Source organism: Amblyomma mixtum, chromosome 9 (assembly GCF_055824585.1).
Source record: "Amblyomma mixtum isolate Tamu chromosome 9, ASM5582458v1, whole genome shotgun sequence".
Taxonomy (NCBI): Eukaryota; Metazoa; Arthropoda; class Arachnida; order Ixodida; family Ixodidae; genus Amblyomma; species Amblyomma mixtum.
In genome coordinates, this window is record NC_143020.1 from 33134549 (window position 1) to 33154953 (window position 20405).

General features: G+C 49.3%; 1 protein-coding gene across 1 annotated transcript in view; it reads right to left on the reverse strand.

The window, feature by feature from the left end:
• Window positions 1–17559, reverse strand: part of LOC149328694 (growth arrest-specific protein 2-like) — a 64965-nt gene extending 47406 nt beyond the window's left edge. Inside the window, exons 1-2 of the mRNA XM_089559070.1 lie at window positions 17457–17559; window positions 14529–14653 (exon numbers count right to left, since the gene is read on the reverse strand). Coding sequence (XP_089415196.1) covers window positions 14529–14653; window positions 17457–17559 — 228 coding nt within the window. The remainder of the gene's footprint in view (window positions 1–14528; window positions 14654–17456) is intronic.
• Between the last annotated feature and the right edge of the window lie 2846 nt (window positions 17560–20405).

Genomic DNA, 20405 nt, shown 5'->3' on the forward strand with positions numbered 1-20405 from the left:
TGAAAACAGGAAACCCCCATAAACCAAACTAAAACTGCGTTCCAAAATAAACACCGAAAAAGATCCACCAAGGTTTCAAAGAATAAATGGCTGTAATTGCGAAAGCAATATCCGTAGCTACGCCATGGCTCAGCTGGTAGTGTAGCTGGTGGTGGCGCTTGTGGTTAGACTTGTGGTGATGCGTCGGTTATATAATCCAATCCAATCCAATCAAATCCAAACTAATCCAATCGAATCAAATATGCTAATTTGGTAGCTACCGGCCTCCCTACGCGACGGGCTGAAAGTGCAACTAGTATTGCTTTCGCAATAAAAAACCGAAAAGTCCGACATCTAGACACATGTCGTGAAAAACACCACGAAGCACCCCCTTCTCGTACAAGACCTGGAAATAAAATCACTGCAATCACTAGAAATAAAACGTGCTATTTGAAGTTCTCGCCCCACGAGAGACGCGGCGCTCCGTTACCTTTTCCTAGGCGGCGGTCGCTCCTTCCTTTTTTTAGTGGAAGAGGGCAAGGCGGGGGGGGGGGGGGGGGGGGGGAGCGCCAATAGACACTCCTCACGCTTGTTTCACCTCATTTAGCGTCGCAAAAGAGCAGAACGTGGCCACCGCCGAAACGACCGCGTCTTCGTGGAAGTAGGAAGTCGGTGCGCACGCTTGGCAGCACGCGGCGGCGAAAGAGACGGCAGCAGCGCATCTGGCGTGCCCAATGACAGCGTGTTTGTTTCCCGCCTTTGAGGGACGCCGCCCACTACAGCCGCGGAGCACGCTATGTTTGAGCGGCGCTGAGCGACGCCAAAACAAACGGCGCCCGCGAGGAAAATTTACGGCTACGTGTAGGTAAACTGCTCCCAGGTACTCGAAAGGAGAGAAGAGCCGGCCATCAAGGAACTGCCCTACTCTCCCGACAGATGGCGCCTTCGCCGCCCCAGTGAGCGGAATAAGTGCCCGGGGGAAGAGCGACGAAGCTGTGCCACTCTCGTGGGTGCAAAAGAGAGCCATGCTTTCGATGAACGGGGGTGCAATACCGTCAGTGCTGGGGATGAAAAACCATTCACTTTTGGATTATGGTTTATGAGGGTTTAACGTCACAAAGCTACTCAGGCTATGAGGGATACCGTAGTGAAGGGCTCCGGAAATTTCGACCACCTGGGGTTCCTTAACGAGCACTGACATCGCACAGTACACGCGTCTCTAGAATTCCGCGTCCATCGAAATGCGACCGCCGCGGCCGGGATCGAACCCGCGTCTTTCGGGCCAGCAGCCTAGGGCCACCGAGCCACCGCGGCGGCTTGTTCACTTCTACTACTTGTCAAGATAGGGAGAGACAAAGAAAAGCAGAGAGGTTGGCCTGAATGAGAGAAAGAAAATACTTTAAGCTCAAACAAACACTACAGCGATGGCTCTCTGGCCTGGGAATCCTCACTGGCAAAGGTGGAAACAGATAGAAGGAGGGAGGTGATGATTATGAGGATTAATTTTTATGGCTCAAGGGCATCTGCGGCCAAAGAGCGCCATGGCAAAAGTCGTTTGCTCAAGGTGGGGTCAACGACCCATTTCCCAAGCATTTCACCCTGATTAAGCCGAGCACCAGGCATGGTGAAAGCTTGTAACCATTCTATCACCGGTGGGTACCCGGCGGCATTGGGGATCGAACGCCGCACATCCCGCATGCGAGGCGGATGCTCAAACCACTACGCCACCGCTGAGAAGGAGCGATGTGACGGATGACCGCCGACGGTGACTGAAGTCGAAGCGCGTACACAGCTGAACCTCACTATAACGAAATCCGAGGGGCCCCGGGATTTCGTCGTTTTCGCCGTTACTCCGCCACAGCGTTGCGCAACCTTGATTGCAACTGTCCAATGCAAGCGGGCCTACCTATCACTGCGTAATGCAGGAAAATTTGACTTTCTTTTTTTCTTGGCTGGCAAATACCTAACCAATGTGCATAACACGGACAACAAATCCGGTGTTTAGTGTGCCGCCGCTGTAAATTGGTGGAACCTTCAACACGTGCACCGAGAGTCCACCCCACTCTGAACACCAATACGCCTATACGGGAGTCAAGAAGGGAGTAAGCCGTCCTCTAGCGCACTCCCCTTTTATAAAAGGAAGTGCTCTAGAAGAGAGCTTAATCCCTTTTTGACTCCCTTCTGTTCAGAGTGCACGTCACTGAATATATAAGTACAAAAATAGAATATGTCAGTCTGGCCAACGCGCTGTTGCGAGGTACGGGCTGTGGACTCGGTGAAGGCCAGGAATTGGGTCTTTATTAAAAGATTTTGACCCAGAACAAAAGAGGGCCCCTGGCCCTTGGTAGGTACAGGCTGGCTCCCCGAGCAGCTGCTCTCTTCCGCTGCTGGAGGAAGACTCCCTTTGTCCGTTGACGGTCGAGTTTTCGGACGCCGCGGTCACGTGACCAAGCCGCGGTTCTTGGAAGAAAGCGTTCTTGGGGGTCGAGTCCAGACCGCCCCGAGTTCCGATGCGAGAGGAGAGGGGACAGCAGCGACCCTCATAAACATGTCAAGTTCGAGGGGGGGGTGCGTCTTCGGCTGAGCATGAGCCCCGCGTTCGCGACGAGGCCGGCACCCTGCGGCGCCGAGGGTAGGCCGAAACGCTCGCGGCACAAACAGTTTCCCGGAGTTCGCGGGCCCACACGCCAGCAGTGTCTTGCAACGTAACAGCGCTTTCGTGTCTTCCGCCGCCATCATGTTTTTCAGAGCCTAGAAATCCGCCCTATGAAGAATGATGTAAAGGACAAGCAGATATTTATCCAAAATAATTGGCTCCGCTTTCTGGGTGCTGAAGCCGGTAGGGGCCGCTTTAAAAGAGCGTGCAGTATAGCCATTTCGTTGCGAGTAACAGTTTCTGTTGGTATCGATGCACACCTCACGAACACGCGAGCCTCAACGCTTCTCCGCATGACACCAGCGCGATGTGGAGAAGGCATAGGCCAAACCGAAGGCTATGGTGGTGTCCGCTTTGCGGTCAACGGAAACTGTTTTCCGCCGCTCGGGCCTGTCAAACCAGCGGCACACCGATACCGTTACCGTCAAGCGCAGATAGCGCTCTGTCAAACGGCTTTGCCCATGTTACCATGGCTCCAAGACCGGCTGGGCGCCGTTACAAATCATCACATGCAATGCTAAGGGGCCGGTGGAGTTCGTTTCAGGTTCGTTATATCCCGCTATAGCAGAATTTTACTTCGTAAAAACGAGATGCCCGGTACATAGGCTTTCATGGGAGCTTCGAATGGGAATTGGTATTCCTTCGTTACATCCATTATTTCGTTACAAACCGTTTCGTTACAGCGAGGTCCGACTGTATATGGGCGCATATAACTAATCTGTCGAATCAGAGTCGTCAGGCGGGACACGTGCTGCTCAAAAAGCGAAGCAAAGCTCAAATTGTACGTAGAGACTTCCAAACCTCGACCAGTCGAAGTCCTCGGGATTACGTCGTCTTACAACACGCCAAAGGAAAACTATGACGTTAAGAGTCAGGACGCGGTGGAGGGATTCGGATTAACAGCGAATACAGAGAGTTCTTGAACGTGTATCGAAGTCAATACATATAGATTTTCGAAGAATAGGATCTTGGTCTCCGAAGAGATTTTCGGCCTGGCGCTCGGCTACGGAAGAATGCCACATGCAGTATTACAACAGTTAGAACAACTTCAGGAGTTTCGAATCGCCCCCTGCGCAAAACGTTGCCGAAACGACAAAGGTCGTATCGAGTTCAAATTTATGAGTTCACAAAAAGAGCACTCAGACGCCAATTCGAAACAAGGCTCCGAACTAGACAGTGCTCACGACCTCAGCAATGCTCCTGACTGCAACAGCTATGAATCGCTAATCTCACATACAATACTTTAGTCTACAGTCGAGTTAGAAAACGACTCAACTATCCATTTCCTAAGCTGCTGACGCCGTCGTTACCGTCATCGCGGAGAATGAAATCAATCCTCATTATTAAGAATCATCATCATCATCATCGCCCTACAAAAATATCACTTGCGAAACGTCTTAAGGAGAACATTCTACAGTGGATAGATTAAGTGTGTGTGGGGGGAGGAAGGGGGGGGGGGGGGAGTCGGTGCGCAGGTCTTCTGTTGTGATTGCTACGACAGCCACACCGTCCGTCAACACCCTATCAGTGTTAATGTTCGACACAATTTTCTTTCTTTTTTTACAAGATGGCACTGGTATACGGGGTTTAACATCCCAAAGCGACTGAGGCTATGAGGGACGCCGTAGTGAAGGGCTCCGGAAATTTCGACCACCTGGGGTTCTTTAACGAGCACCGACGTCGCACAGCACACGGGCCTCCAGAATTTCGCCTCCGTCGAAATTCGACCACCACGGCCGGGATCGAACCCGCGTCTTTCGGGCCAGCGGCCGAGCGCCCTAACCACTGAGCCACCACGGCGGCGTAATCCGTGTATAATAATGTCTTACGCCTCATTGCAAAGAAAACACGCACCCATAAGTTAGGTGCCTATACCCCTTTAAGATGGCGCCGGAAGTCAGCTGGAGGCCTCCACAGTTCGCCGCAGACGCTGCACCGGCGGAGACAGGCACGGGAGGGAGTGCTCATTATACAACACCGGAAAAAGACAAGAAGGGGGGGACCGAACAGGAAGCCAGCAGCGCACCGGCCACGCACCGGCGCAGCTAAGCGGGCAGGCGGCAGAGCAAGTGGTGCTTAGCGCGGTCGAACGGGCACGCCAAGGCGTTAACGCTGTAACAAAGCAGAGAAAGCTAGAGGGAGACTCGCCTGGCTCGATTTATTCCGAGTGATGGGTCACATTTAAAGAGGGTTGCCACCCGGAGTCGACACATAGACAGACACTGTCAATCTCTCACTTGTGCTGTGTGCACTGAAGTTGAAGCAAATGTTTATAACCGTCGCAACAGTGCCTGCCGGGATGAGTTGACCGGAGCGATTTCAGAAATCGGGAAATCGAAATGCAAACGCCCCACGAGGAAACGAAAGGCGAGGCAATTCGCCCTCCTCACACGGCCGGTCCGCGCATACGCGCCTCTTCTCCACTTGTCTTTTCCCAAGCTCCACTAGTTGAAAGTGTTAAAACATATCACCAGGATCTGGTGTTTTTTAAAGTACAGTGTCATCGCAAAGCCCAGGGGCTTCTTTACATTTCGCCCCCATCGAAATGCAATCGCCACGCCCGGGAGCCGGTCCCGCGACTTGAAGCACAGCGGCCAACAGCCATTAAGCCGCCATGTGGCAGTGTTGTATGAAAATATGCAGAGAGCGGAGAGGTGACATAAGGTTACAGGTGTGGAACTGAAAACGTGTTTAAGGAAAATGATGAATTTTGGGTCCAATTTGGGCCACAGTTAAATACAGATAAAGAAAAAGAGCCGAGCATGGTGGCAGCTTCCACCACCCCGTTTCAAAGAAGACGCTCCTACTTCAATCCATCCATTCAAGTTGTTTTTTTGCCTCTTCTGTTCGTTCGTGTTTCGAAATCACATCTGCTCCGTCGCAATATCTTACACTTTGACAGGCTAAGGAATAACGAGAGAATTAAATAAAGGAGCAGTTGGCGTGAACGCTGTTATACACGGCGGGCACCGACGTTACAACCACCACGTTTTTTTTTTTGTCTTCTACTCAAGGTGGAGGTGAAAGACCCATTCTCCAAGCATTTCACCTCATAAGAAAGCCGAGCACCAGGAAAGGTGAAAACTTACCCATTTTTACTCGTGGGTACCTGCGGTGGGTACCCCGCTCCTTCCGCATGCGAGGCGGACGCTCGAACAACGAGGCCACCACTGCGCTAATAAATAAGATACTCAGGCGAGGTATTGAACATATTGGTTTATGGTTTATGGGGTTTAACGTCCCAAAGCGACTAAGGCTATGAGAGACGCCGTAGTGGAGGGCTCCGGAAATTTCGACCACCTGGGGTTCTTTAGCGTGCACTGACATCGCACAGTACACGGGCCTTGAACAACTAAAACCTGCGCCCTAGCGGTGATATACGGAGAAATTTTATTAAGTAGTGAAGAGTTTTCAACCGCGTGGATAAATGGACGAGTTAGCATCCATTCATTTGTGGAAAACTGCAGTACACATTAAAGACCAAAAACAGAAGCAATACACATTTAGGGCAAGCGCTGACGGCGTGTTTTTCGCTTCTTGAGTCCGTTTTGCGAGTGCTGCAGTTTTCTCGAAATGATTTCGGAGGTTTTCTGACAGCCTATCGTAGATGTCGACAGTGAAGTTGATGTGAAACTCAAACAGGAACAGGGATGTGGAACTCAAACGCACGCCCAAGAGACTTCGGAGAACGTTAGCGAAGCACGTCTCTTGGGGTAAACAGCAGAAACGCATCCATCGAGCGAAAAGCAAGAGCGGACCACCCTCTAGGCACTAGAGCGAATTGTTTCTCCGAGTAAAAATATTATTATTATTATTTGGAGGGAGGGGGGGTGGGGAGAGGGCTTTTTCTATAGCTCTATTGACACTTGTTTTGTGGCATCAAAAGACGCGTTTACTGTCGACAAATCTGAACTTGGAAATATTTTTTTTCCCCACTACCACTCGGTTCACGTTTGCAATGTTCTTAACGGCGCTTCCAGAATTATGGACTCCGTACCGCTGACGGGTTGTGGACAGCGACGTGCTTCCAGGCTCGCACATCCACATCAAAAAATAATTATTATAATTAACCTAAAAATTGGTTTTTCCAGGAAAGGAAATGGCGCAATATGTCTCTCGCATACCTCGGTGGACACCTGAACCGCGCCGTAAGGGAAACGAGGAAGGTGGAAGTGAAAGAAGAAAGAGAGAAAGAGGTGCCGTAGTGGAGGTCTCCGAAATAAATTAGAACACCTGGGGATCTTTAACGTGCACTGACGTCCCACAGCACACGGCTTTTGCATTCCGCCTCCATCGAAACGCGGCCGCCGCGGTCGGCTTCGAACCCGGGTACTCCAGCTCGGTAGACGAGCACCTTAACCACTGAGCCACCGCGGCGGGTGTAATGGACCTCTACGCAACTTTTTCTGCCCTTTCCCAGCATATAAAAGCATCGTTTATAGTGCAAGATTCGTCATTCTCGTTATAAAGCGATAATGAATCTGCAAACGCAAACTTTAATAGTTAGAGCATCCAGTGAGTCTCAAGCCAGTTTGCTATGGCCGCCCCTTCAACCCTTTTTAAAGACAGTGGGAATTGTGTCCCATCTACTTCAAGTGCCGGCATATGGACAGTGGTGCATCTACTTACCATATCTTTAAGAGCTGAATATTACCTAACCATCAAACAAAATGTAAGTCATATTTTTCTGGCTAATAGGCCTTCATGACTCTCTGTTTTTACAAGCGCGCGTCAACAGTTTGACGCGGCCCATATTGTTTCGAGCCACTTGCATCAGTAAACTGACTAATAATGCTTATTCCAACAATTTTCAATTGTACTGCGCGTTTTTTTTTACACGTCGATAAGACTGAAGTACGGAGACGCAAAACATCTGAGACCTTTTTAAGAAGCGATTGGTACATATGTACACCATTTATCTGGAAAGGCCGTGGTCGAAACGGCTTGAAAGTGGTGTCACTCAATTGTCAGAATCATTCTGAGGGCAACTGAGGGCAATTTTTATGTTTGTACGCATGCGAAACAGGCACTGCGCCTTATAAAGAGTTAAGGGTAGAGTTACAGCACAGTCATAACGCCATCTTGACTAGCGACATAACTGCTATAGCTATCGCCGCAATTACTTAACTACAACCGCCTATACCGCACCTCCTTGATTAACAGGCATACACACACATACAAATGGCACGGAAGTACGGCGTCGCACTCTTCATAACAAAGCAGTGGGGTCGAGGCTCCGTACTGCCAAGGCAAGCCCGCGGCGGCGAAGATGAAAAGGGGAGACTCCTTGCCCTTGTCACAACGAAGACGACCGCGACGGATCAACTTCCGCCGTTTCCCTCGGGCGACGTGGATTAGGCTAAACTCGATTAGGAGGGACGCGCGCCACAGCGGCGAGGGGGGGGGGGGGGGGGGGGGTGAGGAGGATCTCGACCCTTCCCCTGCCCGCGTCAGATGAGGACGGACGGCCGGAAAAGCCAGCCATACATATACAGGGCAGTGTGCGTTAATTCACTCAAGCTCGAAGGGAGCAATTGGAGTGTCACTGATTAGCTACGATTGGCTCAGCGATGAGGCGACGCCCGCAGAAGAGCAATACGAATGGAAAGCGGAAGGGGTGATTGGCGGGGGGGGGGGGGGGGGGGAGTGAGGAAGATAGACGCGACGGCTAACTACGAGAGCAAGGTCCTCCGACCCACTCATCTCAATGCAGGATACGTCAAGCGCGAGACGCCTCTGGACGCCGCATAATGCCCTCAAGGGCAAGATACTGCTGAAGGTTCCCATGCTCAGCTCACTGCATACGCACCACGTGCTATTCGCATATAACAGGGCTTTCTTCCGCCGACCCAGTAGAAAAGCGAAGAAAAAGACTCGAGACGAGCGAGGAGGAAGGCAGCGTATCACTTTCATGTCGCGGCAGAGTGCCTTCGGGCGCAGTACAGTTTGGATCTCCGAAATGCCGCGATTTAGCGCCGACTTGCGACGCGGTGAAATAGATGCCCGGAATCGCGGCCTGTTTAGCGACAGCTCAGTTTCAAAACCTAGGTTTCTTCCTTGTTCGAACGGTGCTTACTGTAATGGCGCACCCTGTTCGCAAAACAATTAGATATGCCAAAACTATTTATTCATGGAATCAGTACAAAAGAAAAAACACGTTATTTTCCGCCATCTGACGGGTATCTCGAATGCTAATCTGTCTGGTTTCGGTCACACAGAGCAGTTTTTTTTTTTTTTTCAAGGGATAATTGAAGAGAACTCCATTAAACGTTTGTGCTCAGCGAAAGTTCTATGTTGATGTTTGTTCAGCAGAAAAAAAAACGCGTTTGTTGCTGCCAAAATTGAATTTAAAATTTTTCCCATCAGCCGATGAAACGAAAAAAAAAAAGAACAACCGCAGTAATCACCATTTTCAAGTTCATGACAGTGTAGCCATCTCGAAATTACATATTTAAACATCACTTTTTTCCCCCCATGCCACAGAAATTTCGAATTTTCTTCCTGACGTCAATGACGATTCTCCTTTGGAATGATTTTCTGGCGGTACTGATTATTTTTGTGAATTATTTTTGTCACGCCTCCCATATTTCCGTGCAACTCTATGGCACATTAATATCAATAAATGAATAAGTCAAACGCACACGAATGCCAAAATGCGTGGCACAGGCGCTGTACATTTGCAGCGAGAAGCTTCGCACAGCGACCAGGTTGTTGCTAAGCGCTGGACAGGAACTTCACCTTTATGCGTAAGTTTTCCTCAACTCTTAGCGATGCCTTCGTGCATAACGCAAGCTGAGCAGCGTTATGCTCAGATTGAAAAAGAGGCGCTTAGCATTTCTTTTGGCTGCGACAAGTTTTACCCCTTCATTTACGGACAGAAGATTCTCATCGAGACAGATCATAAACCTCTACTATCTATAGTTGCAAAAGGAATTTGTGCACCGATAACGGGCCATAATTTGCCAGTCACGAGTTCGCAGCCTTTGCAAGAGCATACGACTTCACTCACGTCACATCCAGCACCCGCTACCCGCAATCCAACGGACTGGCAGAGAAAGGTGTCCAGGTGGTAAAGCGGATCATGAGGAAATGTGAACATTCACAGGAAGACTTCTGGCTAGGTCTGCTGGTCTACCGCTGTACGCGACTGGAGGACGGCCGACCACCTGGGGAACTTCTTCAAGGCAGGTGCTTGAGAGCTAATCTTCCAGATTTTGGCGCTGTGCAGACAACTGTGGTCAAGAAGCACCATCAGAAGTGTGGCGGAAAGCCTCTGCCACCTTTGGCTGAAGGTTCTGTCGTGAGGATCCAGGACAAAACATGGTCAAAAAAAGGTACTGTCGTAGGCACTGCGGCTCCCAGGTCCTACAAAGTGGAAACCGAGGATCGTCGGGTGTTTAGGCGCAACAGGCGGCATCTTCTGCAAACCCGTGAGAAGTGTGCAGAAGACACTAGTGATGACGACAGCGGTTCGTCCGAGCGTGAACCAGATAACTCCGGCCAATCTGCTCCAAATATCTCGCCTGGTGCCACAGCACGAACATCTGCTGACTTCCCTCGGCAACAGTCCACCACCGACAGCTCGGCGCTCGGAGGCTCTGGGAACCATATGCCACTAACTTTGCCTGGGCCCACACCGGTTCCAAGAAGGTCGGCACGTACAGCAAAGCCACCTCAACGTCTTCAGTACGACGCTGCTTTTAATCAAATAGCTTGAACATTTGTCGTTTTCATTACCCCTCGGAGGATGTATCGGGCATGCGCTGTCTGCCTTATCGTGTCAGCGCATTGTCTTATCAGTGCTACCGCAAACTGTACGCTTGGCACTGCTACTGCCCAGACCCCCTCCATCGCCTATAAAAGGGCGTGCTAATAAACCCTTTCTGTTCTTCTTGTTCCTGCTACCATGTAGTTGCCTCTATCCTTAGTGCGACACACATCACGATACATAGAGTGGCTAATTCATACTCATGGAAATAAATGAGGCTATGCAGAACCACGGTCTCACGCAAATTACATCCGCGCTCTTGTCCATACACCCTCTAATCATCTCCGTGTGCAATTCCTTCCGAATTTTTGAAACCGAAAACACTTTGACCGTTCAGTTTGATTCCAAGCACTTCAACGCTAGCGGTTTAGGTACTCCTCGAACGCTGCCAACGCCACGCCGTAACTTCATTCTGTATGCCAAAAAATAGAAACGCCTCCCCGGAGAGACCGAACCTAAACTCGGGGAGTACAACGAACGGCGGCCAGCAGTCGAGGCGAAGCGGGGTCAATCGACTAGGAGCATTCCATTTCGGTACGCATACCACGACCACACTCGTCTGTCAAACGCCTCGCCGTCCGCGTCGTTACGGCACAGCCCTGCAAACGAAAACGGTATGCGCAGTACACGTGAAGAACCTCTCAAAGAGCGTCATACCAAAGCCTTGAACAAACGATGCCGCTGGATCTACACACGGAGACATCGCTGAATAAACAAAGGGACGTAATTTTCGTCCCGACGAGTCAAAAGGTGCAAATGGTACTCAGCGTGGACATTCTCGCCATTCACGAGGCTGCTACAGAGTGCGCTCTTAACCACCGACAATGTGTCGCCCTCGCGTAAGCGTGTCAATAAAGGAATGTCTCATTCGAGTGCAACGCGATAGGGAATCTCTCACGTGGTCTTGAATTTCTACTCGATCGTCCCCCGTCGTCAACGCGGCGATGAAGTCGGCGTTTCAGTAGTGCGTTTTCTTCCACTCTTTACGTGCTGGCGCTTCGAGGCGAGGCCGTTCGCAAAGCGAGCACGAATAGCGAGTAAACAAAAACACTCCTCGCAGCGACTCATTTTGGTTGTATGGCGCTTAATTTCACTAATTCAGTGAGAGTGTCATGGCTGTTGTCGAGGGAATGCTATCACTGACTGGTATCCCGAAAGTAGTAGTGCATTGTGCGCCCCCTGAATCCCTCCTTCCGCCCTTTAACCCTTCTTCTACAAGAAAAAAAGAAGGAAAGCTGTGAGAGCTTTCCACTGTCAAAACAGAACCTGACAAATCAGCTTGTCCTATTCATTATGCGTGTTCAAAATAGAGCCAAGGCCTCCTCCGAAATCCGCACGACGCAGATAACAAAACTAGCAGATATCTGCGCAGCCACACACTAAGAGAATGCTCTCGTTTCGCCCGTGACAGACGAACCATTTCACTCGAGTAACCACGGCCAGGATGGTGTCGAACGATGGCGCCCTGGTTCTTTTGTTACCATGGCAACCATAACCCAGGTAAACATGCCAACGATAGCGCCCTGTTTCTTTGTTACCACGGCAACGATGGCACCATGGTTCTTTTGTTACCACGGCAACTAAAACCCGAGTAACCACGGCAACGATGGCGCTGTAGTTTTTTTGTTACCACGGCAACGATGACGCCATGGTTCTTTTGTTACCATGGCAACGATAACCCAAGGTGAACACGGCAACGATAGAGCCCTGTTTCTTTGTTACAACGGCCACGATAACCCAGGTAACCACGGCAATGATGGCGCCAAAGGACGAGAGATGTAGAGTGCTCAAGGGCGTTCTCGCGTCGCAGCGGTGCGAAATTTGTACGTTGCACTCTCGCTATCGTGCAGGCCGGGCGTGCCCTATACAGACGGGTAAGGAGTCACTCACGAACCCATTACGATAGGCGCGACGCTTAAATAACCCTCCTTTGACGGGCGACAGGGCTGTGTTATAGCTTGAAATTTGTGCCAAAAAATCGTGACGCTGAGCAAAGCTGAAGCGTGCATCCCACAAGCTTTAAGACACATAAAAAAAAAACCAACTCAGCCGAAAAATATGAAGCCAGGCTGCGGGAGCCGAGGCAGTTAAGCCGCAATTGATGACGATTTTTTTATTTTTAAGTTGTACAAGTGTGCATAACGCACAATATTTTAATGAAAAACACAGGTGACCAACGTTGTTAGCTGTAGGTAAAACTGCAGAAAGCAGGCAAATTATAGAAGGTATAAAGATACTGATTAAAATGAGATCCGTGATTAATGTAGCAATCATGGATGTGATAAAAAAAAGTCAATACGCGATGTATAAGTCCGTTTTGAAAGTACAAGGGCGGCTTAAATGTGCTGCAAACACAGCGAAGGTTGCAGACGTGATTTACGATGGCGCGTTTAGTCCAGGTGGTCTCATCAAGGGATTACTGCTCGCGAAAGGATCGCTTGCGTCGGCCTGTCAAGCCACCGCAGTTACTGCGTACATTAACCGAAGAGCGCTATTGCGTACACCGAAGGTGCCACAATAAGCGGAGCACTCTACATCCCCAGTGATGAACGGTTCGAGGACGAAGCGGGCACGCGGAATCTCCCTCTATCATCCCGGCGCATCTCTCGCACAGAGAGGGCCCGCCACAGAGAAGAGCGCCAACGTCCTCTCTCTTGCCTTCAAAGCTCTGCGCGCGCAAGCAGCACACGTGGCGAGCACACGGCGGCAGGGGGAACCCCCAGTTCGTGTCAAGGACCTCTCGGCGCTGCGCCAACACGGCGGCCGAGCGCGATCTCAAGATGGGCCCGTTTCCAGAGCCCAGCGTTCGTCCGCTGAGTGAGGATCGCGAGCCAGCGTTCAAAGCGAGCCAGGCTTTTTGAGGAGGAGGTGATGGGTTCGCGCCGTCAAAACAAACGCCGCCGGTTGTTGTGCCGTCGGCCCAGGCGAACGGCTGGAACAAACGCGGGGTCTAACGCCCTAAGGCATAAAAAAAAAATGCCTGAATTTAACATCGGCATAGATGGGTGCGCAGGCTGGATTTGTGGTGTGCCGGTGCTCAGTTGGTCCAACCCATAAACGCAGATAGTCCGCTTCAATTCAGGTTGTGATGAAATTCAGTTTTCTGGAGAACTCCGCGTCCAGCAAGCTTTTGGCACCGGGTGCACTTCGTGTGATTTATTTTTCCTTCATATTCCTCAGTCCACCTGGTACTTTTCCAATTACCACTTTCGCAGCTACAGTAGACTTCGTCAACGACGTGGCCATAAGCAGTGCGGAACTGTCAGCCGCATGTGCACGAAATTAACGTGGTCGTCTTCACCCCGAAGGCACTACAGATCACCAAATTCAGATGGTGACTATGGTCGGATAGCACTCAAGAACAAGCGGCAGATCCCTACGAAAGATGCCCCCCAGCCAATACCATCGACCAATTTTCATGACATCGCGGTTTATTCACGGTTCACAGCCCGCCACGTAGGTTAATCCGTGCATAATCCCCTGTCACGCTAGTGTTACAGGTGATTGACCATCGATTAACCGCAACGTCATCAAAATCGGTCGACGCCATTGGCTGGTGGGAGTCATTTTTCGGATTCGTTCTTAAGTGCCAAAGGCCACAGGCTAATCCATATGTCCCGACCGCTCGCAACCTTCCTAAGTGTGGACAAAAGTATTCTAACGCGATGCACCGACACACGTTGTTCTGCCGGTAGCACAATGAATAAATTGGACCCCTTCGCTAAGTGGACGCCACTGCTTTCAGTACAGGGAAATTTCACGTAGCAGTCGATGCACCCTGCAAAAATTCTGAACGTTTACACAGCTGAGAAGGCTTCAATGCACGGTGATGAGGATTTACGTGCCACTCAGAATACGAACCCAGAAACATACCTCTCCTTAATAGCTAACCTTTTACTACTTTCTATACCAAAGACGGCAAGCGACTGAACTTGAACCCAGAAAGAAAGCAGCGTTCCCTGTTGGTAGCCTCTTGTTTACATTATTTTCTTGGTCAATGCTATGTAAAGAAACAATGCATTTCCTTCATTATTGCATACTTAGGTACAAGCGCCCAAGTAAACTGTAATAAATTTCGCGGGTTCATTGACACGTTACAAATGAGCGTGCAAACAGTGCACTGACCCTGGAGGAGCCGCTCTGGAGGCAGCAGTGCTCGGCCTTGGCTTGGATTAGCTTGGCTAGCCGGCAGACGATGACGCCGTTGTCCAGTTTGTCCAGGAAGTTGTCTGCGGTGATGTCCTCGACGTCTGCGAAATAGAGGGAGAAGAAGGAACGCCGCATGTGTCAGGCAGTGCCACTAACTGCATATATTCAAGGAGATTCGAAGAGGACAACTTTGCGCACAAAAATGCGAATTTCCTGGTTACTGCTCAACTAAACTTCAGAATGACCTTTGGGTGTTACACGCAAAGAGGAGAACTACTTAGAAAATAGAAAGAACTCTACTTGTCAGATATAAAGACGGGGTAATCAATGCGCGAATGTTCAAACTCTGTTCGTCCTCGTACTTTACACGACTGCACGTATCCACGTGTATCGTACACTGAATTTCTGCGTCAGCTGCACCCAGTGCTTCGTGTGAACGCTTAACTGATTTATATGCTCGTGCATTCAGCTTTTCGTAACCAGTAAATGCATTCCGCCCTTACAAAAATGGGCGTTGAGTTTCTGGTGTCATGTTCATGCATTCCTTGTGACACATTAGAAAGTCACCACGAAGTCAGGTATTCATGTCTTTCGACAATAAAAACTCAGCAGAGACTCTTTTTCGTTAACACAGAAGATTTCCTTATGTCATCGGCCATCAGACACTCAAGTGACTTTTCTCGCCGTTAACCCCCATGCAGAAATATACCACAACAGATTCAGATGTTATTTCACACGAATTTCTCTCATGCCATTGCCTTTGTGGTACGCACAAAGGTATGCATGAAATAAATGCAGCAAGAGCCGGAGGCACTAAGAGGGAAGGAGGTGCATGGGGGGGCGGGGGCTGTAATTTACGCTTTTATGACTGTGTCGGCACTCTAGAAAGAGAGAGGTTGTTTACTGGTCAGTGAAGGTTTTTTTGAAAAAAAAAAAATATGCTTGTCGACAGCTATTGAAACATTACACGGAAAATTCGATTTTTTTTTTTGCTCTTTAGTGTCCAGATTAGTGGTCGTTACCTGTGATCATTATTCGATGCGTTGAACGTACCACGCGGTGGCGTTAATACGAGTGACCAAAAAACGTGCTACCAGCAAGGGTGAAAGGAAGAACTTTTCTTTTTGTCTGCAAAGTGCAAAATATAGGCTCGAAGACACTGATGCAGCAACGAACAACTTAATATCGAAGGCTGGCTCAGTCGCAGGCTCCATATAGTGCGTCACGTCGAAAGCGTAAGCGCGCGTTGTTTTCAATGTAACTCCGAACAGTGCAGAAAGGAAGGCAACAAGAAAAAAAAAACAAGTGACAAGCATGCGATGTACCAGTGTACAAGATAAAAAAAAGAAGACAGCGCAGTCTCTCGATCTTCAGTCACCTCCTCATGTGTGTTTACAACATTCAAACGTTTAGCTGGATTAGAAAGATGTGAGTCGCTTACATGCTCGCAGGTTTTGAAGCTACCTAGCGCATTATTCGAGTAATTTGTGCCCCGGAGTGCAGTTTTGCACAACGCTGTGGTCTGTACCAAGGATTAGGAGCGCTGGGACAGTAAAACGGACAGCTGTCGCTCTGAGACTTGTAGTTTCCCAAGCGGTTTGATACGGCCAATGCGCTGTATGTCAAGGCTCAGAATACGTTGGCACTTCCAACAGGCCTGAAAGGTCCTTCTGAACAACGTTGTTGTCCCGTGCGAGCATGTAGATGTTCGCAATGGAAAGAACAAGAAACAACTGTGGCTGCGCATATCACGCCACATAAGCTAACTAGTTAACGTTTGGTGGCGTGGTGTAGTGGTTAGCGTTGGATGAATTCAATGGAAAAGAAATATAGTGTAGAACTATATCGATTCTGGAAAAGGCAGATCAGGAAAGAATTTTTCTATGATAACTCAAGAGGCAGTGCCCTACTTTTTGAAGCTAGATCAGGGTGTCTTAGAACGCGCAGCTACAAAAAGAAATTTAACGAAGAAGATGACACATGTGCAGTGTGTGGTAGATCTGTGGAAACAATTGAACACCTCATAATCAAATGTGATGGTATCCATCCGGATGTCGATGCAGGCACAGTCACTCTTTCTGAGGCCCTAGGGTTTAAAGATAACAATGGTCATGTAAATAAATCTGCAGTGGAAGTCAGCAAAAAGCGATTGGAGGATTGGTGGCTGAAAAGCAGAGATGTGGCATAAGGTTAGAATAGTAGGAAACCGTAGGCAAAGGTGATGGAGAATCTTAATGAGAATTGCCAACACAGTAAACAAAAAAAAATAATAAAGAAAAGCTGAGCATGGTGGCAATTGCCACCACCCCGTTTCAAAGGGGGCGCTCCTATCCGTCCGTCCGTCCGTCCGTCCGTCCGTCCGTCCGTCCGTCCGTCCGTCCGTCCGTCCGTCCGTCCATCCATCCATCCATCGTGATAAGATGGGGAGTCTGAGGTTAGCGGTTGGAATCCTCGTGAAGGCCGGCAGTTTTTATTTAACTTTTTTTTTGTTTTTTTTTGCTCCACTTTTTTTATTTTGGCTCTTATTTTGCATCAGTGATCCCCATATTTGGATCAGGTTTTGCAACGGCAGGTAGGACACGAGAGAGTCAAGAAAAAATCATCAGAAAAGCATACATTAAGAACACACTAGAACCACGGTGGTCAATTTGTTTTAGAGAGCCATTAGGAATTCATTAGGAAAATCACCAGAAAGTCATGAGAAAGGCATAAGATCCTAATGTCAAAAGTTACTAGACTTTCTAAAGAAAGTCATTAGATTTTTTTCTTAAGGGCGTATCTAAATAATAACGCAATGTATGATTTTTTCAGACATGGTCGGCAGAACCGTCGTCAGACGTGGCACTACGAGACACAGCGCTAAAGCGCCACCCTTGTTTTCACGTCAAAGGGCGACACACTTACGGAGGACATCGCGCAGCCACCTGGCGGCTCGTCGCTTGTCAGCTTCGAAGTGCTCCATGTCATCCTCGGCGTACGCCTCGTCCACCGTCAACCACCAACGCATGGCGACACGATTCGTTGCTTCTTCCGCAGCGCCAACGCAAGTCGAGTCGACACAGTTGAAGTCGACGCGACAGCCGACTTAAGTCGACGCGACAGCCGACACAAGTCAAGTCGACGCGACAGCGAGCACAGGTCAAGTCGACGCGAGTCAAGCGACTATTGACGACGAACAGTTCAGACGTGAAGGTAAATGTTTATCGCCTCCGGAAACGCCAAGAACTGAAGGACCGGCTTTGCTTCGGAACAGGTATACGGCACCGACACCGCAAGGGAGACTGCAAAGACGCCACCTCATTTACCGACCACGAAATAAACATCCAATCAACGCGCTCATCTTTCCGCCAGAACCCCGTGTACTCGACGCAGAACATAGTGCACACGTCGCGAAAAAGCCCAGTCACATCAGTCGTGGACTATTTGACCTCCAAGCTACACCCCTGTAATTAACCATGGCAGAAGCCTACAGAAAACTTGTGCCTTGAGAATTTTTCAGCTCCAACCGATAAAACAAAAAGAAGCAGTCACCGATAAGCCAAGTGCGTGTAATAAAGCTGTGGAGTAACTGATCGTAAAGTAAACAAAAAAACGCCTAATGAGCGTACGAAGCAAATGAAAAGCAAAACAAAAATAGGTCAACATCATCGTCATCATCAGACAGAACAGAACTGGCAGCGCTATCAAAGCTAATCAACAAGCGCAAGGTAACCGACATAAGAAAGTTCAGTATGGGCAGAATCGAGCATGCCCTAAAGAGCGGAGGTAGCCTAAAAAAGGTGAAAAGGAAACTAGGCAGAGGCAAAAATCAGATATATGCGTGAAGAGACAAAGAGGGTAGTGTCACTAGCAATATGGATAAGATAATGTAACCGAAGAGCTCTACATAAATCTATGCAGTAGCTAACGTAACCAGAATGTTACTGAGAGAGGCAGTAGAGCACAGCAATGGGACATCCCGCCAGCAACGAAAGAGGAAGTAAAGAAAGCCTTAGGAGCAATGCAAAAAGGGAAAGCAGCTGGTGAGGATCAGGTAACAGCAGATTTGTTGAAGGACGGAGGAGAGATTGTGGTAGAAAAACTAGCCACCCTGTATACGTCATGCCTTATGACCTCCAGCGTACCGGAAGCATGGAAGAGCGCCTATAGGTATATCAGTCTCATCATCATCATCAGCAGCAGCAGCAGCTTCGAAGCATGAGATAGGTACGGCAGCCTAATTTAATATGTAATTTTTGTGCCCGCCCGTAAAAAAAGCCTTTACTTTCCTCGTTTTCTATAGCATGGAAAGCTCCACAGATCCTGCATAACTAAAAAAAAATAATAAGTCGGTGAGAACTAGCTGTTACGCTGATTAAGCGGGGACGACCCAGCTTTTTTGACTGCGCAAGAACCAAGAACGTCTCACAACTGCTGCACCGCCTTTTGTTATTATTTGCTTACGGGCAATTAACTCCTGCTGCCATTTAACAGCTTCGCGCGTCTCCCCCGAACAGTTGCTACTGGATGCCACCGCGGACGTATTTATCACAACAGCCAGCCAGTATTGAGACATCAGCCGCAATTAAGAGCCAAGCTCTAAACAAGGATGCCCATCTATGCTCGCTCTCAACGAGTCCCCTTTGATAAACACGAGAGCGGCGTGTGACACAGGCGAAGACTCCCCGACAGGCAGATCACGTGACGACGGCACATGTCCAGATCAGAGACATTGAGGCAGATCTCAAGATAAGTCGGTCGTGATTGATGTACAGGCGCAGAAGATGAAAGGCGGGTCAGCCAGTATCGCATTGCTGCCCGCAGATTCACCAGAATGCGGAAGGCCCCGCGGAACAAGGAACCTTCCAGATAACGACCTCTCCGCGTTCTCGCCTTACGGGCTTACGGCGGACAGGGTAGAACAAATACGAAGTAACTTTCGCATGCGCTGCCGCAAATAAACAAGAACAGTAGCGCGTGTGCAGCTGTTCAGTTAATCTAAGCGTCACCTAAACTAAGTGCCCGCGAACTAAGGACTCCGTTGTGTCGAGCTGTATAGTCACCGTCATCATTAGAATCCCTCCTTACGCTGTAAGACACATAGGTGGGAACATAACATGCGAAATGCACTGGATGCCAGCGGCCAGATAAGGTACCACCTCTTCGCAGCGTTATACTGTACTGTTCTCATTTGTACAGTGCTGAAGTGCACTGTTCTGGGGGCGGTGGTGTAAATGTACAGGCGGTAATAGCCTTACAGTGGCCTGTCGGTAATTGCACCGTCTGAGTCACTGATTTACGTGACTGCGTCTCTGCCACTCTTTCATAAGGCCAGTGTCCTCTAAAAACTGCTAGAGTGCCTGTGACACTGATCGCTTCTGAATTCGGAAGCCCTCGGGTACATGATGCGAGAGACGCGTGCAATGTTCTGTACTGTATTCCATTGTATTTCAATGGACCACACAGAAGCAGCGGCTGAAATGGGGTACACACAACCTCAAGTTAGAGAGCTTCAATATCCTTTAATGCAGCCATAGAAGCTCCTTCCAAATCGCAGTACGCTGAGATAGTAGCCGCCAAGCCAGGCGAACTGGGCCTTCCTTCAAGCGCAGCCAAAAAAGACGCTCTTGACACACCTATCGGTTATAAGGAAAGCTGTTGCACCCCCTTAAACACCCAGCGCCTACAACGACGTCTGCTGGAACAAATGTCGCTTAACGCGTATTACCACTCGAAACAAAGCGGGCGCTCATATCTTGGCTGCTTTCGTCAACTACTCTCCCCCACAGTCTTACCGCACCGTGCACAGCACTGAGGGTGCTATTTCGGGTAAAAGCCTTCTCTACGCACAAGCCTCGGACGGCGACCGTTATA